Raw genomic sequence first — 23179 nt, 5'->3', positions numbered from 1 at the left:
CATCGTAAAAAAATGTATTAAAGCGCGTTGATGATTTAAACTAAAATCACAAATGTGTTTTTTGACTTTGATCATGAAGTAGATACACTTTATATTTAACACCAAGAACAATCGGGTGTTAACTAAATTTGGTATTTTCGTTATGAGGTTGATACGTACTACTAAATCATTTTATCCCAAAATCCATACTTATTTTTAGGTATTGCTTTTTCAATAAGCTACTAGTCGCTCAGTAATTTATTTCGAAACTTCATGATTTAATTCGTTATATATTTTAGCCATCATATAAAAGCATGTAACCAATCTATATTTTCCGAAAACGTAAAAAAGAATTTCATTTTGTAAAAGAAGAAGAAAATAATTGCGACATAGTGTTATATTGTTACAGGAGTAACCAAGATATTTACAAATAAATATCATCAAAGACAAATCCAATTGACTTTGATGATCACAATTCAAACAAACCTTTAGACAAATCGCAGTTTATCATTTAATTTATGACATTTGACGACGCAGAACTGGCTATTTCGAATGTTATCATGCAATAATTATATTGTATTTGATAGCATAACGGACACTGTCGGATACAACATTTGCTGTTTTCCCACATAAACAAGATAAATGATTTTTCCTGGAAAGCGACATAATGTTGAGCATTCTAAGACAGTGGAGTTGGATAGCCACAAACACACACGATGTTACAACAGAAAGGTAAAATATTGTTTTTTCTTCTTCTTTGTTTTAACTCTAAGTATAATAGTCATGTAACCTCGCTATTATGTTTTCGGTAATAACGCATTCGATTTTGTTTATACAAACCACACATTTTCTTCTTTTATTTTTGAACACTGGTGTATTCTTTTCAAATACCTTCAAGATTGCACACTAAATTAATTTAAATGAGTATGTAGAACTACTTATTCTGAAATTGTCATGATAGACTTTTAAGAGTTTCGTTTGGAAATTTGGAAAACGTTATGTTCATTGTTATTCTAATTAAATCTATACATTTTAGCTGCTTACATAAACTTTTATTATTTGTTGTTTATCAAACAAAATATATTTACCCTGCTTGTAGTTTTAAAAGTTATTAAATATGCATTGTAATGTACAGACTCTACAGAGAGGAAACGAGATCAGGCAATTATTTTATAAATATTTTCGTACGCTTTGACCTACAAAGTATTTGTCCTAACAGAATCGAAATAATTTCTTCATGTCATGTCATGCTCTATGCTCATTTTAACATGGGTAAGCATTATATTTGACATTATTTTACACCTCGCCAACGCTCAGTGTAAAATATCGACAAATATAATGCCTACCCATGTTAAAATGAGCATATATCTTGATATAAAGGAATAAATCCTAATCTGAGTCGCACAAAATGAAGAGCCATGTCATTTTGTCGAAAACGGCAAGGATAAGCTAAACATACACCGATACAATCTATCGTAATGGTTGTTGGATGAAGTGTGCAGTGTATTCTTCACGTACTGCACTTCTAAGTGTGAACAAGGAATAACACATTTACAATTGAGATACGACAGACAACCAATCTGTTTTTGTACGAGTTTGATTGTCAAATATCTGAAGCTTTAATTGTCAAATTGAAATGATATAGATGAGAAAATCATACAATATGGAATTTTATATGTTCATAGTTTATCTCACTTTGACGTACAGCTAATTTTCTTTCAGGGGAAATTATCTTAGGACTACTTCTGTTTTATTGTAAGATGATTTATCCTATACAGCTAACAACTGAGACAATATTAACTTCTGAAGATACAACGACAAACGAGTCCAGATTATCCTCATCGAGTGAAGTCTCAGGTACAGTTGTTAAATGTGATCTGTTTCGCTATTTGTGGACATGTAGATTATACGTAACTGTCACTGTGTAATACGACTGAGCTAGCATTTGGTTGGGTTTTTTTTATTGTAAAGGACACATACACAGGCGTCTTTTAGGTTATTCTTTACCAGATATCCCTACATAGTTTTATTCATATTGTGTAAAAAATAAATCTGATTAATTACAATAATTTATGGACAACAAATGCTGTGTATTCAGCATCTTTCTATGAATATTTTTATATTTAATATTACCACCAGTTTAGTACATACAATGTATTTATGAATATATAATGTGAGATAAACGAAGTGTAATTACAACGATGTAAAAGGAAGGCATATCTATGTCAAAATACGATGTGGACAAATATCTAGTAGATAATAAAATGTCTCCGAGTGTAAAATAGCTTGGAAAATACAATGATTTTCTGAACGATTTTGTCATCTAACTTTTAATTTACTTTTTTGACTAGATACACAAGAGCTGACAACAACTGGTTTTGTTACAACAGTTGACGTAGTAAAGACGTTTAACACATCTCCATTTGAGAGGACCATTACACATAACGATTCCATGTCAAACAGAATAGCGGCTGTTGGTGATGTAAAACACATAGGGTCTACAAAATTACCACCAGGTGAAAACAAATACTAGCAACCGTAACTCATGTGACCAAAACACTTATTAGAGAAACGATGGCGACAAGTAGAACATAATCCTAAACATAGCCCAGTAATACTTTTACAAAAAATAAATGTAATTTGAACTATACAATTAAGTAGTTATACATGGTATCTTGAGTTTACAAATGAACCGATTGAAACATTTTTTTTTTAAAACTAACTCGTATTTTAGAATAAACTATTTTTTCTCCAGCCTGATTTTAAGTTTTTTTTTATGTTTCTATGATTTATATTTAAGGTACTTCTATAGCTTCAGCCTCTATCAACATATCAACAAAAGAATGTGGAGATGGAGATCAAGTTTTTTGCAGGATTCTCCAGTATGTGATGAACCGAACAATAACACCTAGTACACCACAAACAACCAGTCCAACAACTAATACCACGACTGTATTAACTACAGCAGAAACTGATTATATTAGCAAAACATTACAATCGTATATCAGCAAAACAGCTGCCGTCACATTTCCCACAACAACAAAGCGCGTCGTTACATTTACGACAACGACAAAAACCTTTAAACCAACACCGGTTAACCTTGTTTCGATGACAACTGTTTCAAAAAGTACTTCACCATCGACGACCACTAACTTCTTGGACCTGTTGCTGCATGTAATAGATAAAAGCAACTTAAACATCTCGTTGACAGATATACCACCAACGCTTAAAACAGTAAGTAAAATATATGTACTAATCAAGGTTATAAGCATTTAATTTACATTCAAACTATCACGCAACTAAATAAAAGTAACAATTTCAAATTAAAAAAAAATAAACAAGTGCAGCATGAATGTTGTTACACGTTGTAGTTTTTAGTTCTATGCCTTATCAAAAAATTATAATTTTATGGATCGTATAATCTACAAAGTGTCTTTTCCATTGATATATAACTAGTGATATTTTGTGTTAAATTATATCATGTGTTGATACAGATTCGTAAAAAAACCCTGCTTTTAAATATAATTTACAATTCTATTTGTTGAATGAAAGATTTGTATTGGCCACTGAAAATACGACCCCTCCCAAAGAGATAATGATATGTTATATGGTTATATTTATACATTAACTGTTTACAAAATTTTGAATTTTTGAAATACTAAGGCTTTTCTACTTCAGGCATAGATAACCTAAGCTGGATTTGACAAAACTTTTAGGAAGTTTGGTACTCAATGCTCTTCAACTTCGTACTTTATTTGGTCTTTTAATTTCTTTTGGATTCGAGCGTCACTGATGAGTCTTTTGTAGACGAAACGCGCGTCTGACGTATATGCAAAATTTAGTCCTGGTATCTATGATGAGTTTATTTGCATTATGCTTCGGTCTTGTTATATACACATTGCTATTTTACATTTAAGGTTATTGATGAAGTGAATGCTCACAATAGTACTAACGTGGACATAGCCACTGTCAATTCTATTCTTACTCAGTTAGATATGCTGACGAATGGAACGACTCAGTTTGGAATCCCAGAATTGAGTAATATTCTACTCAATATATCAAAATGGAAAACTTCTAACACAGCAACAATTGAGGTACTTTGGTTATTTCAACATATACAAGCTTTTAAATTCTTATATGCTAAGTTTTTTTATTCATTGACAAACTTTAATATCAGGAAAAGATAATACTTTTTTTTAAATATCCTAAGCAAAGTTTTGAACTAATAATTTCAATAACTTGTAATAATGTAACCCTACTGAATATTGGCTGCTTCAATTTTCAACTTTGACATAGAACTGTGTTTCTAATGTACCTGTTCAAAGCATTACATATTTACATCAAAACACTCGCTCCACACTTGAAACGTAATAAAAAGGAATCACTTTTATCAACTCGATTGCAACTGAAAAAGATACAAGAGGTACTAGTTTCTCGTTGTATCATTTCTCACTTCTATTTTCAAAATTACTTTTAGTTATAAATTTTTTTTGAAGAGAAAATAATTTTGAGTTAAGATCCATGAAAAAAATCTCCAAAAAAAATATTTGTATTTGTTTTTTCATTCTTTAGAAGAGTGCAAGTGTTATTTCAAATCTCATGGAAACAGTGAGCAACAATGCCAGTATAGCAACAGCAAGCGAAGAAACGGTAAAATTTATAATTCTTTGATACATCAATACATATAATAAAATTAACGGTACCAATTTTCTTGCACCAGATGCGCATTTCGACAATACATGTCTCTTCAGTGATGCTCGTGGCCAAAATATTTGAAATCCAAAGCTTATATAAAAGATGAAGAGCTATAATCCAAAAGGTCCAAAAAGTATAGCCAAATCCGTGAAAGGAATCAGAGCTTTGCATGAGGGAGATACATTCCTTAATTTATAAGTATTTCTATCATTTTGAAACAGTAAATTTTAATAACACAAAAAATCCGTATTTTCATGCCAGTACCGAAGTACTGGCTACTGGGGTGGTGATACCCTCGGGGACTAATAGTCCACCAGCAGAGGCATCGACCCAGTGGTAGTAATAAAATTAACGGTACCAATTTTCTTGCACCAGATGCGCATTTCGACAATACATGTCTCTTCAGTGATGCTCGTGGTCAAAATATTTGAAATCCAAAGCTTATATAAAAGATGAAGAGCTATAATCCAAAAGGTCCAAAAAGTATAGCCAAATCCGTGAAAGAATCAGAGCTTTGCATGAGGGAGATACATTCCTTAATTTATAATAATTTCTATCATTTTGTAACAGTAAATTTTTATAACACAAAAAATCCGTATTTGCATGCCATACATATTTGGATAACACGAGGGTACTCAAATTGCAATATATTGTGCATGTGTTCACCTTTACTTGTATATGATCCAGATAATGGTTTCAATTATGGGTTTGGTTTGAAGGCTATCCTTATTTACAATGAAATCCCATCAATTTAATTTTGAATCCATATTGAATCATAGAAAAATGGTTTTGAACCAACTTCAAAACGATCCATGATATTGTAAAGAGGCGTACCCAAATTGCATCCAAGCTTACATTCGAATCCGTAAAAATTAAATGATTAGAACAATTTGAAATTGGTCAATACATACTAATTTTTTCATTGTTGCCTGTAACTTATCTTATTTGCTCATTTTATTTAAAGTTGACCTTTTATGGAGGATGCATGGCGGCGTTTCCGTAGATTTTACGTTTTCCAGTTTTCCTGTGAATACTTCGTCTGTTAATATATACTGTAAATATTATAGGTGCAATTTGTGTACTGTGAAACTATATAACATTGATAATGGAAAAAACTAAATGAGATGAAGTGGCTGGAAAAAAATAACCCAAATAATTAAGAATTATTATTCTTCGAAAAAGATATCTGCTTGAAATTAAACTTTCAAATCTAAAAACGAAAAAACTCATCATGTTTTTGGCTAGGCTATGGAAAGACATGTTTACTGCACCTTATCCTCACTTAACGTGGGACAATGGTGCAACAGGTTAATATAAAACCGAATGGGTAAGTCAGTTAGAAAAGATTTGACTCATCAGACCGTTATTTAACACAAACACTAACCCGAGGGTATCACAAGCCCAGTAGTCAGCACTTTTTGTACTGACATGAATATTCATTGATATTGTTATATTTATAAATTAACTGTTTACAAAATTTAGAATTTTTTGAAATAATAAGGCTTTTCTACCTCAGGCATAGATTACCTTATCTGTATTTGGCAACACTTTTAGGAATTTTGGATCTCAATGCTGTTCAACTTTTTATTTGTCTATTTTCCTAAAAAAAATCCTATCTATGTTACTAAAACATGCGGAATGGGTTTTGCTCATGGTTGAAGTCCGTTCGGTGACCTATAGTTGTTTATGTGTCATTTTGGTCTCTTCTGGACAGTTGTTTCATTTGCGATCATTCCACATCTTTTCTTATATATAATATATACAGTAAGAAAAAGAATCTGTTTGTGAAATTTTTATTGGTCATACCTTAGACTTTAAACGAGCTAATTTTTATTTAGAAAATTACCGTTTCAATTTGATATATAACAACCTGGCGATTTTGTACTTAAAGTGTAGATTTTTTTTAAATCTAAAAGGTTAAATGCATTTTTCTGGTTTTATTTCAGAATGCAATGCAAAACATTTTATTGACGATGCAAAACATTGTTACATCATCCGTGACCACAGCCGTCTCTATTACATCATCAGCAGTTGGTAAGTGTCAACTATTTAACGGACCTTTAGATAGGTTGTTATAGATTTTTACATGACATTTTCCATAAATCTTCACTGGTATCAGACTGAGACTTTCATATTTTATGTCAAATGGCGTAAAATGGCGAATGCTGTTCTTGACCGAGAGCTTATAAAAGGTTTAGTATTGAAAATGCTAGTATGTTCTATTCATTACATATTGTATTTATTGTATATCGTAAGTTAAATTCGGGGCACAATATGGGTATTTTAGTGCTAATATCGACACTGGCCACTAGTACAAGCAACCGACACTGACTCCCGGCTACTATTGGACATGAAAAAACGTATATATAAGTAAAACCGTGTGATAAATATTATCAGATTATAGGCTCTAGAGCCGAATGCTGATAATACATATGATATGAAAAATGATATGTTATGATCTTTTTATCATATACTTCAAGAATGGAGAAAAATAATAATTAAATAATTCATCGTGGTTCTCAAGTATAAGCTTCAAAAGTAGATAGTTTTCGTTATTATAGTTTTGTAAGCAATACTGATATAGACATTGATTCAACATAATAAGTACATTTGTGGTTGTTATCTTTTCATCTATGAATAACAACTTTTAACGTTTTTTAATAGATATATCAACTCGAACTGTTGAAGAAAACATAACATCAAGCTTTGAAGTCTTTACATCAGGTGGAAATATTGTTCTTTCTCATAAGTTGTTTATCAACAGAATAGGTGAGTATTATAATCCAAATTAATTAAACTTTTACACAAATTATTCAAAATAGTTTAAGTTGTCCATCGTATCAACCATAATCAAACCTCAAATTGAATATTACACGAGTTCCTGTTCATTTCTTGAAATCTAGCTATGAAATACTTTTTGGCAGAAAGTATTTCAAGGTTTTTAGGAGCGTAATGATTGTTTTTATACAAATATATGCAATCTAGTACATTCAGATCAATGATTTTTGTCTTTTTCTAGGTTCTCCAATATTTGGACACAATTTTCGAATGATCTATAATTTGTTATCAATTATATTGTTGACTATGATACAATAACTATAAATACATATATATTGTATTCTAGTTCGAATATCAACAGTTGTTTTTCAAGAGACACTTGGTGAGAAATTGGGAGGAAGTAACAATTTTGGAGGGGCAGAAGTCAGTAGTAATGTTGTTGCTGTGTCTCTAGAAGAATTGAATAACACATCTCCAAGTGCAATTGCAGTCAATGAAACAGGGGCTATAATTATCACATTACCTACAGAAATCAGAAGGGTAAGATAAAATAAAAGAATGCCATCTTTTAATCTGAAAATCAACACCCAGTTAAGGCTTCTAGCGTATGCAAAACTTTTAACTGATATTCTCGGCAAGATAATTCTGGTATCTATTAGACATTGATTCCTGAAAATTTATGGATATAAAATATTATGTTGAACTGTTTTTAAATTGCGGTTAAAACAGATTGAGCCTTTTTCTCATTGACATATTACAGTATTTCTGAAATTGTCATCAAATCCTGTGCTACTGACAAACGACCGCGATGCTAAATTTGGTGTACTTGTATATAAACAAACTATAATTAGCACATTCTAGTGCAATTCTTATAATATAATATACTCTTTAACCTCGTAAATTGCTTTCAAACTGTTTTGATACAAAAGCCATTGATTATACTTGTGTGAACGAAACGCGTGTATGGATCACCAAATGTATTTACTTATCATCTTTGGTGAACTAATTATGAAATTATGAAACAATAGAAAACAATTTGTCGGTAAACACACAATAATTAGGTTGTGCAAAATGCTCACTTAAAATATTAAGTTTGAATAGTATTATAAAGACGTTTTCTTTTGTTTTTGATACACATATCTTTGTATTTATGTGTTTGTTCCGATATGCTATTTGATGATATTTACAAGTGTGATCTTTCAAAGAAAACATCCGCATATATTCTTCCTCCTAAGTTATTGCGCTTTGATGTATAATTTCAACTTTCTTTTTCAGAGGGAGAAAAGACGTATATGTACCTACTGGGATTTCAATCTAAAGTAAATTTGTTTTGTAAAGTAGACCTTCGTGCAATTTGTAGAATAAAACTGTAGCAATCAAGTTCAAACAAAACGCCAACCTAACAGTTTGTAATATTACATAACAAAAACCAGTACTCAAGTATTTTTTAAACGAATAACTTGTTGATTTAACGAATAAGACTGATCAACGAGTTTGTACTTTTATAAGCAAAACGATGAATGCAAAATGTAGAACAGGATCAGTTTACCTCTTCCAGAGCACTTGCGACTATGCATAGAATTATTTAAAGGGGCGTTATGTTTCTCTTTCTAAAGTTTTAAGTGTTTTCTTTATTAATGTTTTTTTTACTTTTTCATGAACAAATTGTTTCAATTTCAAAATTGGTCAATTTTTTTGATAGCCTTAAGGTAAGATAAGAGTGAATTACCAGTCTACTATTGCATGATGACTAACCATAATATACAAAAGAGAGGCAAAACATACCAAAAGGACATGATTGTTCAACATACTTGATCACGACGGGTTTCACATTAGAGTAGAAGTTACTTTGATCATCAGCATCCAGCGAAAGTGTCAGGCATGGATGAAATGATGTAGAAAAATAATGGTAATAGAAGCGACAAACAAATATTACATCTTTATCCGTAGACAATGACTATTCCTACAAAGCAGAGTACATTAGCCTATATGTAGATTGTCTTAACGTTTACGTTGCGATCGGATTCTATTGAACTAAAGTTCAAGGGTGTCGAAGTTCGATATTTTTTGTAAATATTTTTTTTGCAGAGGTTGGGCTTCTGACGTAGGAGTAATATTAGACAAGAATGATACCTATACAACCTGTATGTTTGACCATCTAACTAACTTTGCTGTACTTGTTATGTATTTTGATGATGAAAAGGAGGTACTTTTAAATTTTCTAATATAAAAAAAGAGATGTGGTTTGACTGCCAAAGAGACAACTCTCCACAAGAGACATAAAAGACACAGAAATTAACAACTATAGGTCACTGTACGGCGTTCAATAATGAGCAAAGCCCATACCGCATAGTCAGCTATAAAATGCCCGGAATAACAATGTTAAACAATTCAAACGAGAAAACTAACAGCCTAATTAATGTACAAAAATGAACGAAAAACAAATATATAACGCATATGCAAACGACAACCACTGAAATAATGTTTACTTGTATTCAATGTTATCAAAATATCTCAGCAATAGTAAAACGAATGATCATCGTGATTTTTTTTAACTTGTTTCTGTAAATCAATATGTTTGTAAGCTTTTTTGTTATCGAAAAATAATCTTGTTTCTAAGACCATATTTCTAATCAGACTGAGTGTAAATTACAGATCATAGATTTGTCCGACCGATGCGCTATATTTCTGGATTAACCTTCATCAGACTTTGAAATATCTACATTAAGAGGTGATCGATTTTTGTGAACTTTTAATCCGCCAGATGTAATAAATTGTTAATTCATTTTCATCTTAAAAACGAATTCTACTGCTTGCGTTTATTGAGATCATTTCGTCACATAAATGATACAAACTGCATTTTTGAGCTTATTTCATCAAAGTTTTAAGTATATAAAAAATCAAATAACAACAAAAATATGAAAATGTTCCAAATGACATATATTTCATTTTATTATTGAGCACATTAAAATGTAGTATTTAGTAGATGACTCCACAAAACAAGCAAAAGTAGAGTTTGATTACTGGCATATACTCTCCAGGATACCTACAATATTCTCGTCCGTAGTCGCATACAATTATATGAATTTAAACATAAAACGCATTAAAACCAAATTTGAACTGTCAAATATTAATATTTTTAGGTATCCATTAATCAAGAAAATATTCTCATGATTATGACAACAATTGGATGTAGCATATCAATAACATGCCTGGGGATGACCGTTGTAGCATTTGCATACTTAAAGTAGGTTTTGATTCTTTAAAAGTATATTTAACCTATTAATATTGTATAACACACGCCAGTTTGTTACGTTCTATTCGAATAACCATTATCGTGCAAGCATTTTTCATAAGGGTATCAATCAAATGGATAACAATACGTTAAAAGGAATAACTATTGTCATCTTAAGTAGACCTAACCTCATTATGATTCATCTGGCAATACACAATTGATGAGTAAATTAATAAATCGTCTCAGAAGCACTGTGCTCAGAAGTCGTTTTTTGCCCTGCAAGTAAGACATGATATATAAATAGTTATTAGAAGACATTTTAAAGTATAATTCTTTGCATCAAATAGATCTACAAATCTATGAAAAGGCATGCAGCACATTGAATTTGATCGAACGAGGTTAAAACCCTGACGGTAATAAAAATCTATATGATATCTACGAAAGCCGATAAGGCTCACCTATAATTCAGAATTCAACATTCAGAATTCAGAATTCGGAATTCAGAATTGGGAAATATTATTCTTTTTAATGTTATAAACTGAGTTATTATTGTAATAATTACTATTTGTTGTAAATTCAATAACTGTCTCCATATCATCTTCTCCTTCTTTTACAAAGAAATCTATTTATTTGTCCATGGCATGAGCTATAGAGGAGGGTTTGCTTTTCATTTCATCTTTGTGCGTTTACTGGTTTGAAACCGACTCTGGCAGTATATGGTTCTAACTTCCACCCTCATAACCTTCCCATCATACACCCCTACGCTGTTTCTATTCCCTGTCTTTTTAATCAATCAAAGAAAATAATACCCGTTTAGCGTTAAAATTAAATATAGAATTACATAAAACTTAAATAGAAGCTTTTTCATGATCGAAAGATAGTATCTCTGGCAAAACTTGATTATTTATGGGAAAATAGCAAAGCGAGACACGGATTCTAGCATTTTGCTAGCTTTGAAGTAATCCTCACCGGTATGCTCTATCTCCACACTGTATAACATCCCTTTTTGCTATAATAAAACACCCATGCAACCACACTTCCCATATTGCATGATAGGACCCGACACATTATTAATTACATGTTTCGGCAGTTAAGCTTGGGATGGTAATTTTAAGATGCATTATTTGAATATAATCAAATATGAAAATTATTCATGTTTATATTGATATATTTATATTTTAATTCTTTAATAGATCTAGTTATTATGATAGATCTGCCATCATCAGAGGTCCAACTGTCAATTTTATGTTAAAGTCTTTAACTTTGATCTACTAAGTATATATCCAATACTTTTATGTTTGCTATACGCAACTATTGGTGCTGTATTGAATATTTGTACACAGTCTTCGTCGAACTGTAATAAATGTCAGTGTTTCATTATACGTTTCTTTATTTTACGTATACATGGATTATATTTAGTTGTTAAAGCTTCTCTTTAGATTTGTTTTGTTGTAATAAATCAGTACGGACAATTGATAAAGCATCAGTAATATTATCATTTATTTCCACGTTATCATAACCCCTATCTAATAATTTCACTTTTAGTTTATTAGTTTGTCTGGTCACTTGTGTTTCTAATTTGCCGTATTGCTTCGTCTTTAATATATCCTCTGCATACATGCTGTGAGTGACAGCTATTTGATTTTCTGTGCAGAAACAGATAAGAATTTGATTCTTTAGAATGTATTTCGAGGTCAAGAATGCCATATGTTGTAAATCTTTGACCTTTAATTACATCAACATCCAAGAACGACATTTTATCGTTTTTTATTTCATAGGTGAACTTCAATAAGTGGTTATAATTATTTGCTAGACGAAAAAAATCTATAATTTCATCTGATGTTCCATCATATACTATGAATCCATCGTCTCTATATCTGCCATGATAGAATATTTTGTTTTTATATTGAAATGCAGAAATATTATTTGATTCAATATTTCGAACATAAGTATGTCACAGATTTCCTCACGTCGTCGATACAGCTTTAGCTTTTTCAATATTCTTTTTAAAGTTGCTAAAATTATCGACACATTATGACCGAGCGTCATAGCTGATAATATCTCCAAATTTGTATAGCTTCTTGCAAAATATGACGTCACAATATCAAAACAGTGATTCATGCTTATTAAGTATTGGGTGGTCATCTTCAAACACTGCTTCTTCTGCTATAAGTAGAGAGGCAATCACAAGCTGAAATGATAAGAAGTATAAAAATAAATGCATTATTCTAATGCAACGTTTCTTTTAAAGTTTTTTATTGGATATTGACCTGCATCTTATGCACGGTTAACGTTGAAAACATCATCGCACAAGTCGTCGCTCTCTGAATAAGCGTCATATTAAAAGAGTGGTAATGCCCTTCGCCGTCAGCCGTCCAACGGTAATTTTTGGCTACCGTTAGCGTCAAATTGGTTAAGATCTTACCGTGATTAGTCAAAATATCCTTATCGTGATTCGTCGAAGTCTCAAATAATTATCGTTACCGTAATTTTTGGAGAAAAAAAATAACGTGATTCGTCAAATCATCTGATTTTTTTATCGTCTAAAAGAAAGTGTACATTTTATCGTCATGCACTACAAATTATTATTTAACGTCATTTGGCAAGAATTATTAACGTTGTACGTCATGAAGGTACCCCCATTATTACCCTCTATTAAGGATAAAGGAATATACAATTATCTTTACCAAGTTTATTCCTTCATATACACAAGCACGTACACTGGAACAATCGTGATAATTGTCCAGTCAACGTTTTACACTTTGCCTATACAGGAGAACTTAAGAGGCTCAGAAGAGGATTGTATTAATTGAAACTTAATTTTTCTGAATGGATTTACTGCTTGTGACTTTAAATGTCGAAACAATATAAATAAAATTAATATAAACTATTAATTATCACTATTTCTACCTATATCATATTTATTATTCTTATTACTATTATCAGTATTCTTATTTTCTATCTTAATGCTAAAAATATAAATTAAAATGAATACTTACGAATCGGCGTGACATCTTTTGGACATCAAATACACAAATCACAAACACAAAACACTTGATAATTAGCAGATTTCGAATGCATTAAGCTTGTGCTAATTAATTTCCACAGCAGGGGATGTTATAAACACATGTTGACAGATAGAAATATTCAGCGTATGGATTGTACGATTACAGAATGATAGTTTTAGATACGAGTCCGATAAAGTGATGATTGATTTTAGGTCAGTACTGTAAAGATGTCACTATCTGACACGCATCTGTTGGTTTTACAGTGAACATGTCCACCTGCATGCTCAGCAATAGTGAAGAAGAACCGATTAATTTGACGTTAAACGGTTGTTTGCTTCTTTTTTTCCGAACTGGATACATTCGTGGATGGGGTCTGGTGGGAATGGGTGGTATTCATATTATCGTGTAATAGACATGTTCTGAGGGAGTTAATGGACGAAAAGGGATGAACACAAAGATATGACGAAAAGCAACCCCGCCTTCTATAGATTATTGACAAAAAAAACTATTTATATAAGGTGGAATAGATAACAGGCATATAATGTTCATATCACAATTGCAACATATATCAAGTATTACAATATGTATGTTATAACATTTGATAAAAATGATTTCCGAATTCTGAATTCCGAATTATGAATGCTGAATTCTGTATTTAAGGTGAGCCTTCTCGGCTTTCGTAGATATCCTTAATATCATAAACTTTAAAATATATCATCGATGTCGTCGTCTATCATCTCCTTGTTTCAATAACAATATTATGTGTATCACCAGTTGAACTTCCTTGCTTATCATTACCCGTCTTTTAGTATTTTTGCGTTGTCCAATTATTTTATACTATGGAGAATTGGCTATTTTCTCTTGTTAATGTAACGTTGGAGGTATATTAACTAATGTTTAATTCCCCTGGTACAATCCTTATATTTTTATTATAGAATTTTCAATTTCTTTAATTAAAAAAATATCGAACAAATATGACACCTGGTATAGCACTGTATATATTTCATTACTGGTCGAATATCTATAGAATCGTCATAACAGATACACATTTTTTTCTTCGGGGTGAAATACCTGTCTGTTCTTTATTAATGACTTTAATTTTCATCGTACATTCCTTTTTTTAGACTTATGTGCAAAGAGACTATTCTTATTCACGGAAACTTATCTATTGCATTACTGATTGGACAGCTGGTCATGGTAGCATCCAACGATGCTATTGAAAATACGGTATATACTTTTTAAACAATTTTGGTGTCTACACGCATATTATATGGCATAACAAAAGTTGCATGTAAAATATGTATATTATCTTAAACCGTTCTTAGCAAATGAAGGCTGTTGATTTACTTGTAGATAATTGCTAAATATAAAAATTAAGAAATGTAATATGATTGTAAATCATACTCAATGAGACAACTACATAACAGTAGTCAGCTATACAGTCAACACAATTATATCTGTTCATATAAAAGATAGGATGTGGGACCATACATTTTCGTAACTGTATCTCAATGCATATAAGTTTTTTATATAAAAAAAATAAAAAAAATACCGATGCTAGTACCGATATAAGCAATCTTCAAAGATCCCACCAGAATCTTTGATTTTTTTTTATGTATCGAACCTTACTTTAAGGCTATATAATATAAGGCAACATATTAAAGGATTGGAAGTCAATCTTACAGGAGAAATAATATTGACCAAACCTTTTAAAGATACCATAGACAGTTGTTTGATTCAGCAAATTAAAAAATAAAATATCGAACTCAAAGAAAAGGTCAAATCAAAAAGTTCGTTAAATAATAGCAATATCAAAAGCTCAAACACATTAAACGAATTAAAAACTGATTTGCATGTTTAAATTTAGACCACAAATAATGACAAGTTACAAGTTGTATATTTTCTAATCTATGTTCTAATGTTTAATCAGGTTGCGTGTAAGGTGGTTGCAATGGTTATGCATTACTTTTTCTTGTCTTCTTTCTCATGGATGATGGTGGAGGGAATTGCATTATATCTTTCCTGCACACGAGGCTTATATAATCAAGGAAACAAGAGAATGAAATATTGCGCTGTTGGCTGGGGATTTCCTCTTCTGATCGTAATTGTGTCTATTGGTGCAGAATTCCCAAACTATGGCACAGGCGAACGACATAGGTATCAAATTTAGTATATTTTTTATGTTATATTTTGTTAGCCTTTTAAATAAAACCATAATTTTCGATCATTTTCATAAGATATTTACACACAATATATGTTTTATTTAACAATGACCAAACATGAGAAACATACTAATATGGTAACTTCAATCGTAAACACAGTTCCAGTAATTCACTGCTGTTATCTTTCAGTTGTTGGTTATCTACAGATGATGGATTGATATGGGCTTTCATGGGACCAATGCTTATAATAATCATGGTATGATATCTTATTTGTTTAATTGACAGAAACTCTTTTTAATTTACTTTTATGAATCTCACATGAAATAATCTACAGGAATAACTCAGGATCCAAAATCTGTATAGCAATGGCATCAAACCTAAATAAGTGATAATGTAGTAATCGATCTGTAAAGTTTATTAGTTTTGGGGCATAAGTACATGTCTTACATAGACACATGTTGTAGGTGTATCTTGTTTACTGGTTAAGCCAGTTAATTTCATCATTTTTTGCATAAAGAAATCCCTGTTCCAAGATAGGAATATGGTATTTGTTTTGCATTTGTTTGCTGTGTCTCAGCTGTATATTTTTCATTTGATATTGAACTTTCCGTGAGGAATTTTCCTCTGAGTTCGATATTTTTGTTATTGTACTCTATGTCAGAACATTTTTGTTTTTCTCTTTTTCTGAAATTAGTTTTTTCCTATAATAGTTATCAAATGTACCATGATTATAATTTAGTACGTCAGACGCGCGGTTCGTCTATAAAATTTGGAGTCCGCCTCTATTTGTTTTTAAATTTCCTTAATGGGCCTTGTTTCTGCCTGTCTGTCCCGTATCAAGTGCCTATATTTTAATAGTTATCGTTGGTTTGTGTTGATCATATTTGTTTTTTTGAATATTTATTTGTACATAAATCAGGCCGTTGGTTTACATTTCGTCATATCGCCCACCTTACGATATAGATGTTTAATATGGTGAAAGACTGAATGATGAACTATAGTTGCTTTTAAAAAAATGTTAGTAATTTGGACTCTGAGGTAAAGTTGTTGCGTTGGTAATCGTAGCACATATTTTTATCTTCAAATGTATGATAATATACATGATATACCTACGCATGTCATACAAGTGAAACGCAAATGAAATAGACTTCTGTTTCTGGTAAGTTACTTCTAATTAAATCTTAATTATTCTCTTAGTATCTTTATATTAGATTCAATTGAGACCTATTATGATATATTCATCCTTTGAACTGTGTATGTGACAAGTGAAGATGGAACTCACAAAGACAACAAGAACTATCAAATATTTTGGACAGTACAACAGACCAAAACGACACCTGACTGCTATGTAAAAAAATACTTTCTGGTCATATGGTTTGAAAATACCTGTCGTTGGTCTTTGTAAATTTGTCGTGTTTAAGATGTAACACCACTAATTTGGGCCAGGTTAGAAAGGACATACCAGAAAGTAGTAAATATTGAAAACAAAAGTCCCTTTTTTTCACCCATCCACATGGGTGCTACTTTAAAAATATGTAGAGCATTTTTGTAATTTTGGTTTCAAATGAGAGACGTAAGACTGCTGATCATTGCAGAAACTTTTCGACTAATACAATTAAATATAATTTAAAAAAAACTGCATGCAATTTTAAAAAGAGGGTACATTGTGCCTTTTTCTATTACCTAAAAAACCTGTTTATGTACTTCCTAAGTTCCGGGAACCAGTTCGCTTTTGTATGCAATTAAAATAATGGTGATTTTGTCCTTTGTCAGCACAGTACACACTCTTCATTGCTTTGGCATTAAAAGGGTATCACATTTTTAAACTTAACAACGACAAAAGAGCTACATGTTTGAATACTTGAAATTAAAAATGATAACACAGAAAGTAGCTGGGACAAAAAAGTGGTGTACGACTTTTAGAGAAAAGAATTTTATAATGGTTTATTTTCTTTTACAGTTCAACATGTTTGTGCTAGGATTGGTAGTGAAAGTTTTTCTTTCACTGCAAACTATTTCAACCAAATCGGAAACTGCTAAAATAAGGTATGTGCAATTTTACTATTTGATTTAGAAAGGAAATATAACAACATATCTTAATTAAGTAAATATATACTTGATCTACATATTCAATATTTTTAGCTTGCTGCAATTCGGAAATACCAATACAGCATTTTGAAATCAAATCAATTAAGCCCCCTTGTGGTCATTGCATAACGACACATGCATTGTACATGCTCGAATAACACTAAACACAGATAAATAACGAATTAGTTTGATATATAGTATGAAATTCAAAACAGTGTAGCTGTGGCCATTGATTGACCCATCAAAATCATCCATTGACTGGGACAATTTACGTGAACGTTTGTCTGTAACAACCACTGTTCATGACGTACCTACGATAGACATTTAAACTGTGGGGTCAACAAAGGTTTCTTAACGCCTTTAATTATAAAATAATTCGAAAAATTAATCAGGAATAACCTTTGTGTTTTGATTTATATAATTAATATAAATCAAAATATCGTGTTATTTCTGATTAATTTTTCGAATTACTTTATTTAGGTGTTGAGAACCTTTGGTGACCCCATAGTTTAAGTGTCTTTAAAAAGTACATAGTGAGCATTGGTCGTTACATACAAACGTTCACCTAAATTGTCCCAGTCAATGAATGATTTTAATGTGTCAATCAATGGCCACAGCTACACTGTTTTGAATTTCATACTATGTAATTTTGTACTAACAATATGGTTGTTTATAAAGTTTACAATTTAATTTGTTTTAGAGCCAGTATAAGGGCTATGGTGTTTTTGCTGCCTCTATTAGGTATAACCTGGCTGTTAGGTATCCTTGTTCCACTTCATGCGACTTTTCACTATTTGTTTGTTGTTGGAAACTCCCTACAGGTAGGTCAGTTTGTCCTAATTGAGATTTATTGTTATACTACAAACAACACACTTAAAACACTAAAACACATGACATCAAACTTATGAATCGTTTAGAGAAAAGCTTATGAGGTGTAATAAATTAAAAGTCTGGTGACTTTGAAACGTCTTGTACACAGAAAACATTTAAAATATATGTTACTGACGTGAAAGTAAGACAAACGTATCTAGATTCCGTGGAATTTATGATGATTGGACAGAAGTTTTGTTTATGAACTAAAGATATTACATAGAGCAAAATCATGTTAACAATTATTTTTATTTCACCTTCTACTTTTTTCAAAGTTATCATTTAGATACAGAATTTTTATAAAACTTGGATAGAAGCTAATCTCCAAGAATTAAAAAAAAAACACTTCTAAATCAAAAGTTTTTAATTTTTTTCTAAATCTGTATTTTACCATCAAATGGACTCGAGCTAACTTTTTATAGTCACCATTACATTTTTACACTGACATCATTAGAATACTAATCAGTATAGTTTTTAACTCTCAATTTTTTGAAAGAAAGAATAAAATAATATGCAAATACTAATATTACCAGTATGCATTATTCTGAATGATATTTCACGAATATTTTATAGGGAATGATGATATTTTTCCTTCACTGTATCTGTAACGATGAAGTAAGTATTACATAAATATCAAGACACTCATTCAATCTTTTAAATCCATGTATCTTTACTTTCACGATGAAGGTAAATCATTTCATCACTATTCAGTATAGAATTGCTTTAATATATATATATATATATATATGTTCCTTTTACTCTAATGATAATGATTACTATTTGTCACTCCTTAAGTCTCGAAGAGTAACTTAAGTATTTTTTTTTGTTTTGATATCCTTAAATGTTTTGTATATCTTGGGTTTTTTTTCATGGAGCTTAACGTCGAGTGTTCATTACAAACGGAAATTAAAAAAAAACGCACATGCTTTGTCCAAAGAGGTGTTTATTGTTGATATGGTAGTTTTATTGCAGCTCATTGTTTAGGATAGCATGTGTTTACTCAGTAATCCGAGCATTCGTTTGTATTACCTGTGTATAAGGTATTGTTTTTTTTTTAAACTTTTTGGTTATGGACACCACTCTACAACATTGGAAGGGGTAACAAAATCATAAATCAAATTGAGTTTTTAAATATTTTTTAACATTCTACAATACGCACTTTTTTAACACCACGATTCTTTGTCTTCGTCGTTACTGGTATAAAAGATACTTACACTTAATGAGAGATGGGTTATAACAAAGGAATATTCAAACTGGACGCAATGATTAAAAGCGAAAAACGACAAACTAATAGTCTTCATAACCCAACAAAAGCATCTTAAAATAAGAAACACGAACATCAAAAATACCAAAGGAGCTCAAGATGGGTACAGACTTCATGATCCAACTGTTGCATAAATAAGGCGAATCAATAAAGATATCAGTACATAACTTATATTTTAATAATTGTTTCTTTATCTTGGTATGGCCTGTTAAAGTTGAAGGTTTTCTGTAGTAATTGTGAACATCTACAATCATATAGTTTATGTATTCAATGGATTCATGAGTTTAATTAAAAATTGAAATTGTGTAGGATAAAAATGTATGCATTTAAAGCAAACACCAAAAACAGCAATACCATAAGTAACGCGATAATGTTTAATTCTTTTGTTTTGCTATAATATTTCATCATATGTTTGTAGATCAGAAAGAAATTTCTAGAGAAAAAGAAAAGACTCAGTTCGACTCAAAGAACATTTGCTGACCCTGATATGACAGTCATAGTTAAAAGAAATAAAAGGGTTGGTTATCATACTGACTTATCTAAAGCTTTCATTTGAAAACAATGTAGTTTCGTAATGCACCTTTCAAACATGAGAATTTTTTTCAGTTACTTTAGTACCAGGGTAAGTATTGCTTTAGTACTGTACAATATTACGCCTATATTGTACAAAACTATTTTGAATTACCTTCTTTTCGTAAGCGAGTTTAAATCTTCATACGATTATTTATCTTTCAGACACAAATAACATTAGAGTTACGCTTGAAGTCCAGCTGTAGATTGCGAAGTTAAAATTACGATTGTTTTTATATTTAGCTTCTTATACTTTTTGTTTCAAAAGTCTATTTGTGGTGTGTTCTGATAATGACATATTGCTTTTAAGTTCGGTATAACGGTGTTATTCACTAAAATACTAGTACAGATATTTAGTATGATTTACTGTGAGACGACCATCTACAAGAAACATATTCAACTTGATTAAGCACAGAGTAAACTAATTTGTATCAATACTAATTACTTAATAAATATTGAACCTAAAATATAAACAATTTTATCCCAAGAGATATTTTACTGGTAAAATGCAAAACATATTTTGTTTCAGAAGAACATGTTTTCGGATGTTCAGTTGGAGATTCAGAATGCGCCAAGAGGTAAACCGTTTATAAGTATTTTATATAAAAAAAATCCCTTAACAAATATTTGTTAATTGAAATAAATGCATTTAGATTGTTTGTCTAAAAAATTCGTAGTCTGCATGTAAAGTATAGGTACATTTTGAAAAATCATTGCAAATTATTGTGAATGCTTAACAGATGAGGAACTCATTTTATGTTTTGAGGATGAAATAACGAATTGTACCTCCAGTTAAAATATTAAATATTGTAGTCATTAACACTGTTAATAAAACTAGACTGGTGTCTACAATATAGGAAGAAGATGTGATATGATTGTCAATGAGACAACTCTCCACAAGAGACTAAATGACACAATAACTAATAACTGTATGTCACCTTACGGCATTTAACAACGAACAAAATCCTTACTGCATAGTCAGCTATAAATGATCCTTAAAGGACAAATGTTAAACTATTCAAACGAGAAACCTAACGGCCTAATTCATGTTTAAAAAAATGAACGAAAAACAAACATGTAACACAGCAACAAACGATATTCACTGACAAATTATAATTGATTATTGGTTGAAAATCTACACTATTTCTAGCTAAAATTTCATTGAAATGCTTAAATAATCAATAGATCTGAAAATATTTCAATAAAGGTGACATTAAATAAAATAGCTGCTGCAAAACGCATCTAATTTTAGTGGATTATTAAACACAAAACAAAATATGATAATGTGTGTTAAACTCTATCATACCAAACCATACGCAAAACTTGTCAAACGTAATTTTATAGTTGTTGATATGTTTACAGATCACAAGTATGCTTGGGTATCGTAAAAGCTGACTGTCCATCTAATATGCTATGGTAGAAAAGCTGTGCAAATAAATTCTGCTTTTGTTTCTTATCAATTACTCAATTATGCGTCAACGGTGGTTAAAAAGATGACAAACGTTTTGAGACTTTGCTATATTTTCTGTTGTTAATCACACTGTATAAACTGTATCGCTATAGCAATAAAATATCGATAGCCAAAAGTAATAATTGAGTGATGTGTACTGATTAAAAGCGAGCAATATCTGTACTAATGGCTTGAGACCTAGAACTATTATTTTTGAAGTCTTGTATTAGTTTGTTACAGATGTTTCGATAACTATCGTTTTTTTTAGTTTGTTTCCAATATTGTGCAAGGTGACGTACATTAAACGATCATCCATTTAGAAAGCATATCAATGCAACTGAAGTTTGGGGGAAATATGTTGTTTAACCATGTCAGTCCGTCTGCCCTTCTTCTTTCAGTCCGTTCCAATATGGGTATACAGATATTCTAGATAATTCCTTCTACAGATTTAATAAAAGGAAGTCTTCAATTAGCTGGCTGAACTTAGCTAGCTTTTGGAGATAAATATAGTTAAAATTTGTCATTTTGAAGTATATATTTGCATTGGAGGTGCATAGCTATTCCAGATTATTCCCTGTACAGTTTGAATTCTAGGAAGTTGTAAGTTTGTTGGCTGTTAGTGCATATATTGAAGGTGTGCATGTGGTTAAGGTTTCGATTTTTTTTATTGAAATTTGCTCTTTTGGAAGACAGTTGAACTTTATAATTTTAGTAGTATTTACTTGCGTAAGTGGTATATAACGTTTCGGAATAACTGTTACTACTGTGAAGCAATGGTCAAGTTTGTGTATTTTAGAATAAGACTGCATCTGCGGGGCGGGAATCATTTGTGTCACTCAGACACAATAATATCGATCCCAAAGGAAGTCCTGCATTGACTTTGTGATAATACAGTTACTTCATTTTGTCAATATTTATTCTCGCCGATAGGGAACATAATTATTCTATATCATATATTTTATAGAAATATGTTGATATTATAAAAAGCCGAAAAAACAATGCATGAAACAACATTAGTATACTTTTTTTTTTGCAAAAAACTATACTTCAAAGCATGTAAAGATTGAAATATATATATCG

At 30.9% G+C, this 23179-nt stretch overlaps 1 protein-coding gene across 1 annotated transcript; it reads left to right on the top strand.

Moving 5' to 3' along the window:
• The first annotated feature begins 1684 nt into the window (after window positions 1-1684).
• On the top strand, window positions 1685-22242 carry LOC143068063 (uncharacterized). The gene is made up of 20 exons (XM_076241809.1): window positions 1685-1836; window positions 2331-2495; window positions 2780-3213; window positions 3897-4073; window positions 4552-4629; window positions 6621-6708; window positions 7339-7443; window positions 7799-7992; window positions 8728-8771; window positions 9541-9658; window positions 10596-10699; window positions 14820-14922; window positions 15626-15852; window positions 16047-16113; window positions 17818-17903; window positions 18646-18766; window positions 19389-19430; window positions 20498-20596; window positions 21179-21227; window positions 22012-22242. Exons 1-20 carry the CDS (start codon window positions 1740-1742, stop codon window positions 22035-22037), a joined length of 2424 nt encoding a protein of 807 aa, XP_076097924.1. The 5' UTR covers window positions 1685-1739; the 3' UTR covers window positions 22038-22242.
• The last annotated feature ends 937 nt before the right edge of the window (window positions 22243-23179 follow it).

This window comes from Mytilus galloprovincialis, chromosome 3 (genome assembly GCF_965363235.1).
Source record: "Mytilus galloprovincialis chromosome 3, xbMytGall1.hap1.1, whole genome shotgun sequence".
Taxonomy (NCBI): Eukaryota; Metazoa; Mollusca; class Bivalvia; order Mytilida; family Mytilidae; genus Mytilus; species Mytilus galloprovincialis.
Note: the sequence above shows the minus strand (reverse complement) of the source record. Positions and strands in the feature narration are given on the sequence as shown.

What these genes read in the sequence shown, in the direction of transcription:
- LOC143068063 (XM_076241809.1), top strand. Translation starts at nt 1,740, where the DNA reads ATGATTTATCCTATACAGCTAACAACTGAGACAATATTAACTTCTGAA. An exon ending in CTCATCGAGTGAAGTCTCAG is followed by an intron (nt 1,837 to 2,330) that starts GTACAGTTGTTA and finishes TTTTTTGACTAG; the next exon opens with ATACACAAGAGCTGACAACA. An exon ending in GGCACAGGCGAACGACATAG is followed by an intron (nt 15,853 to 16,046) that starts GTATCAAATTTA and finishes GTTATCTTTCAG; the next exon opens with TTGTTGGTTATCTACAGATG.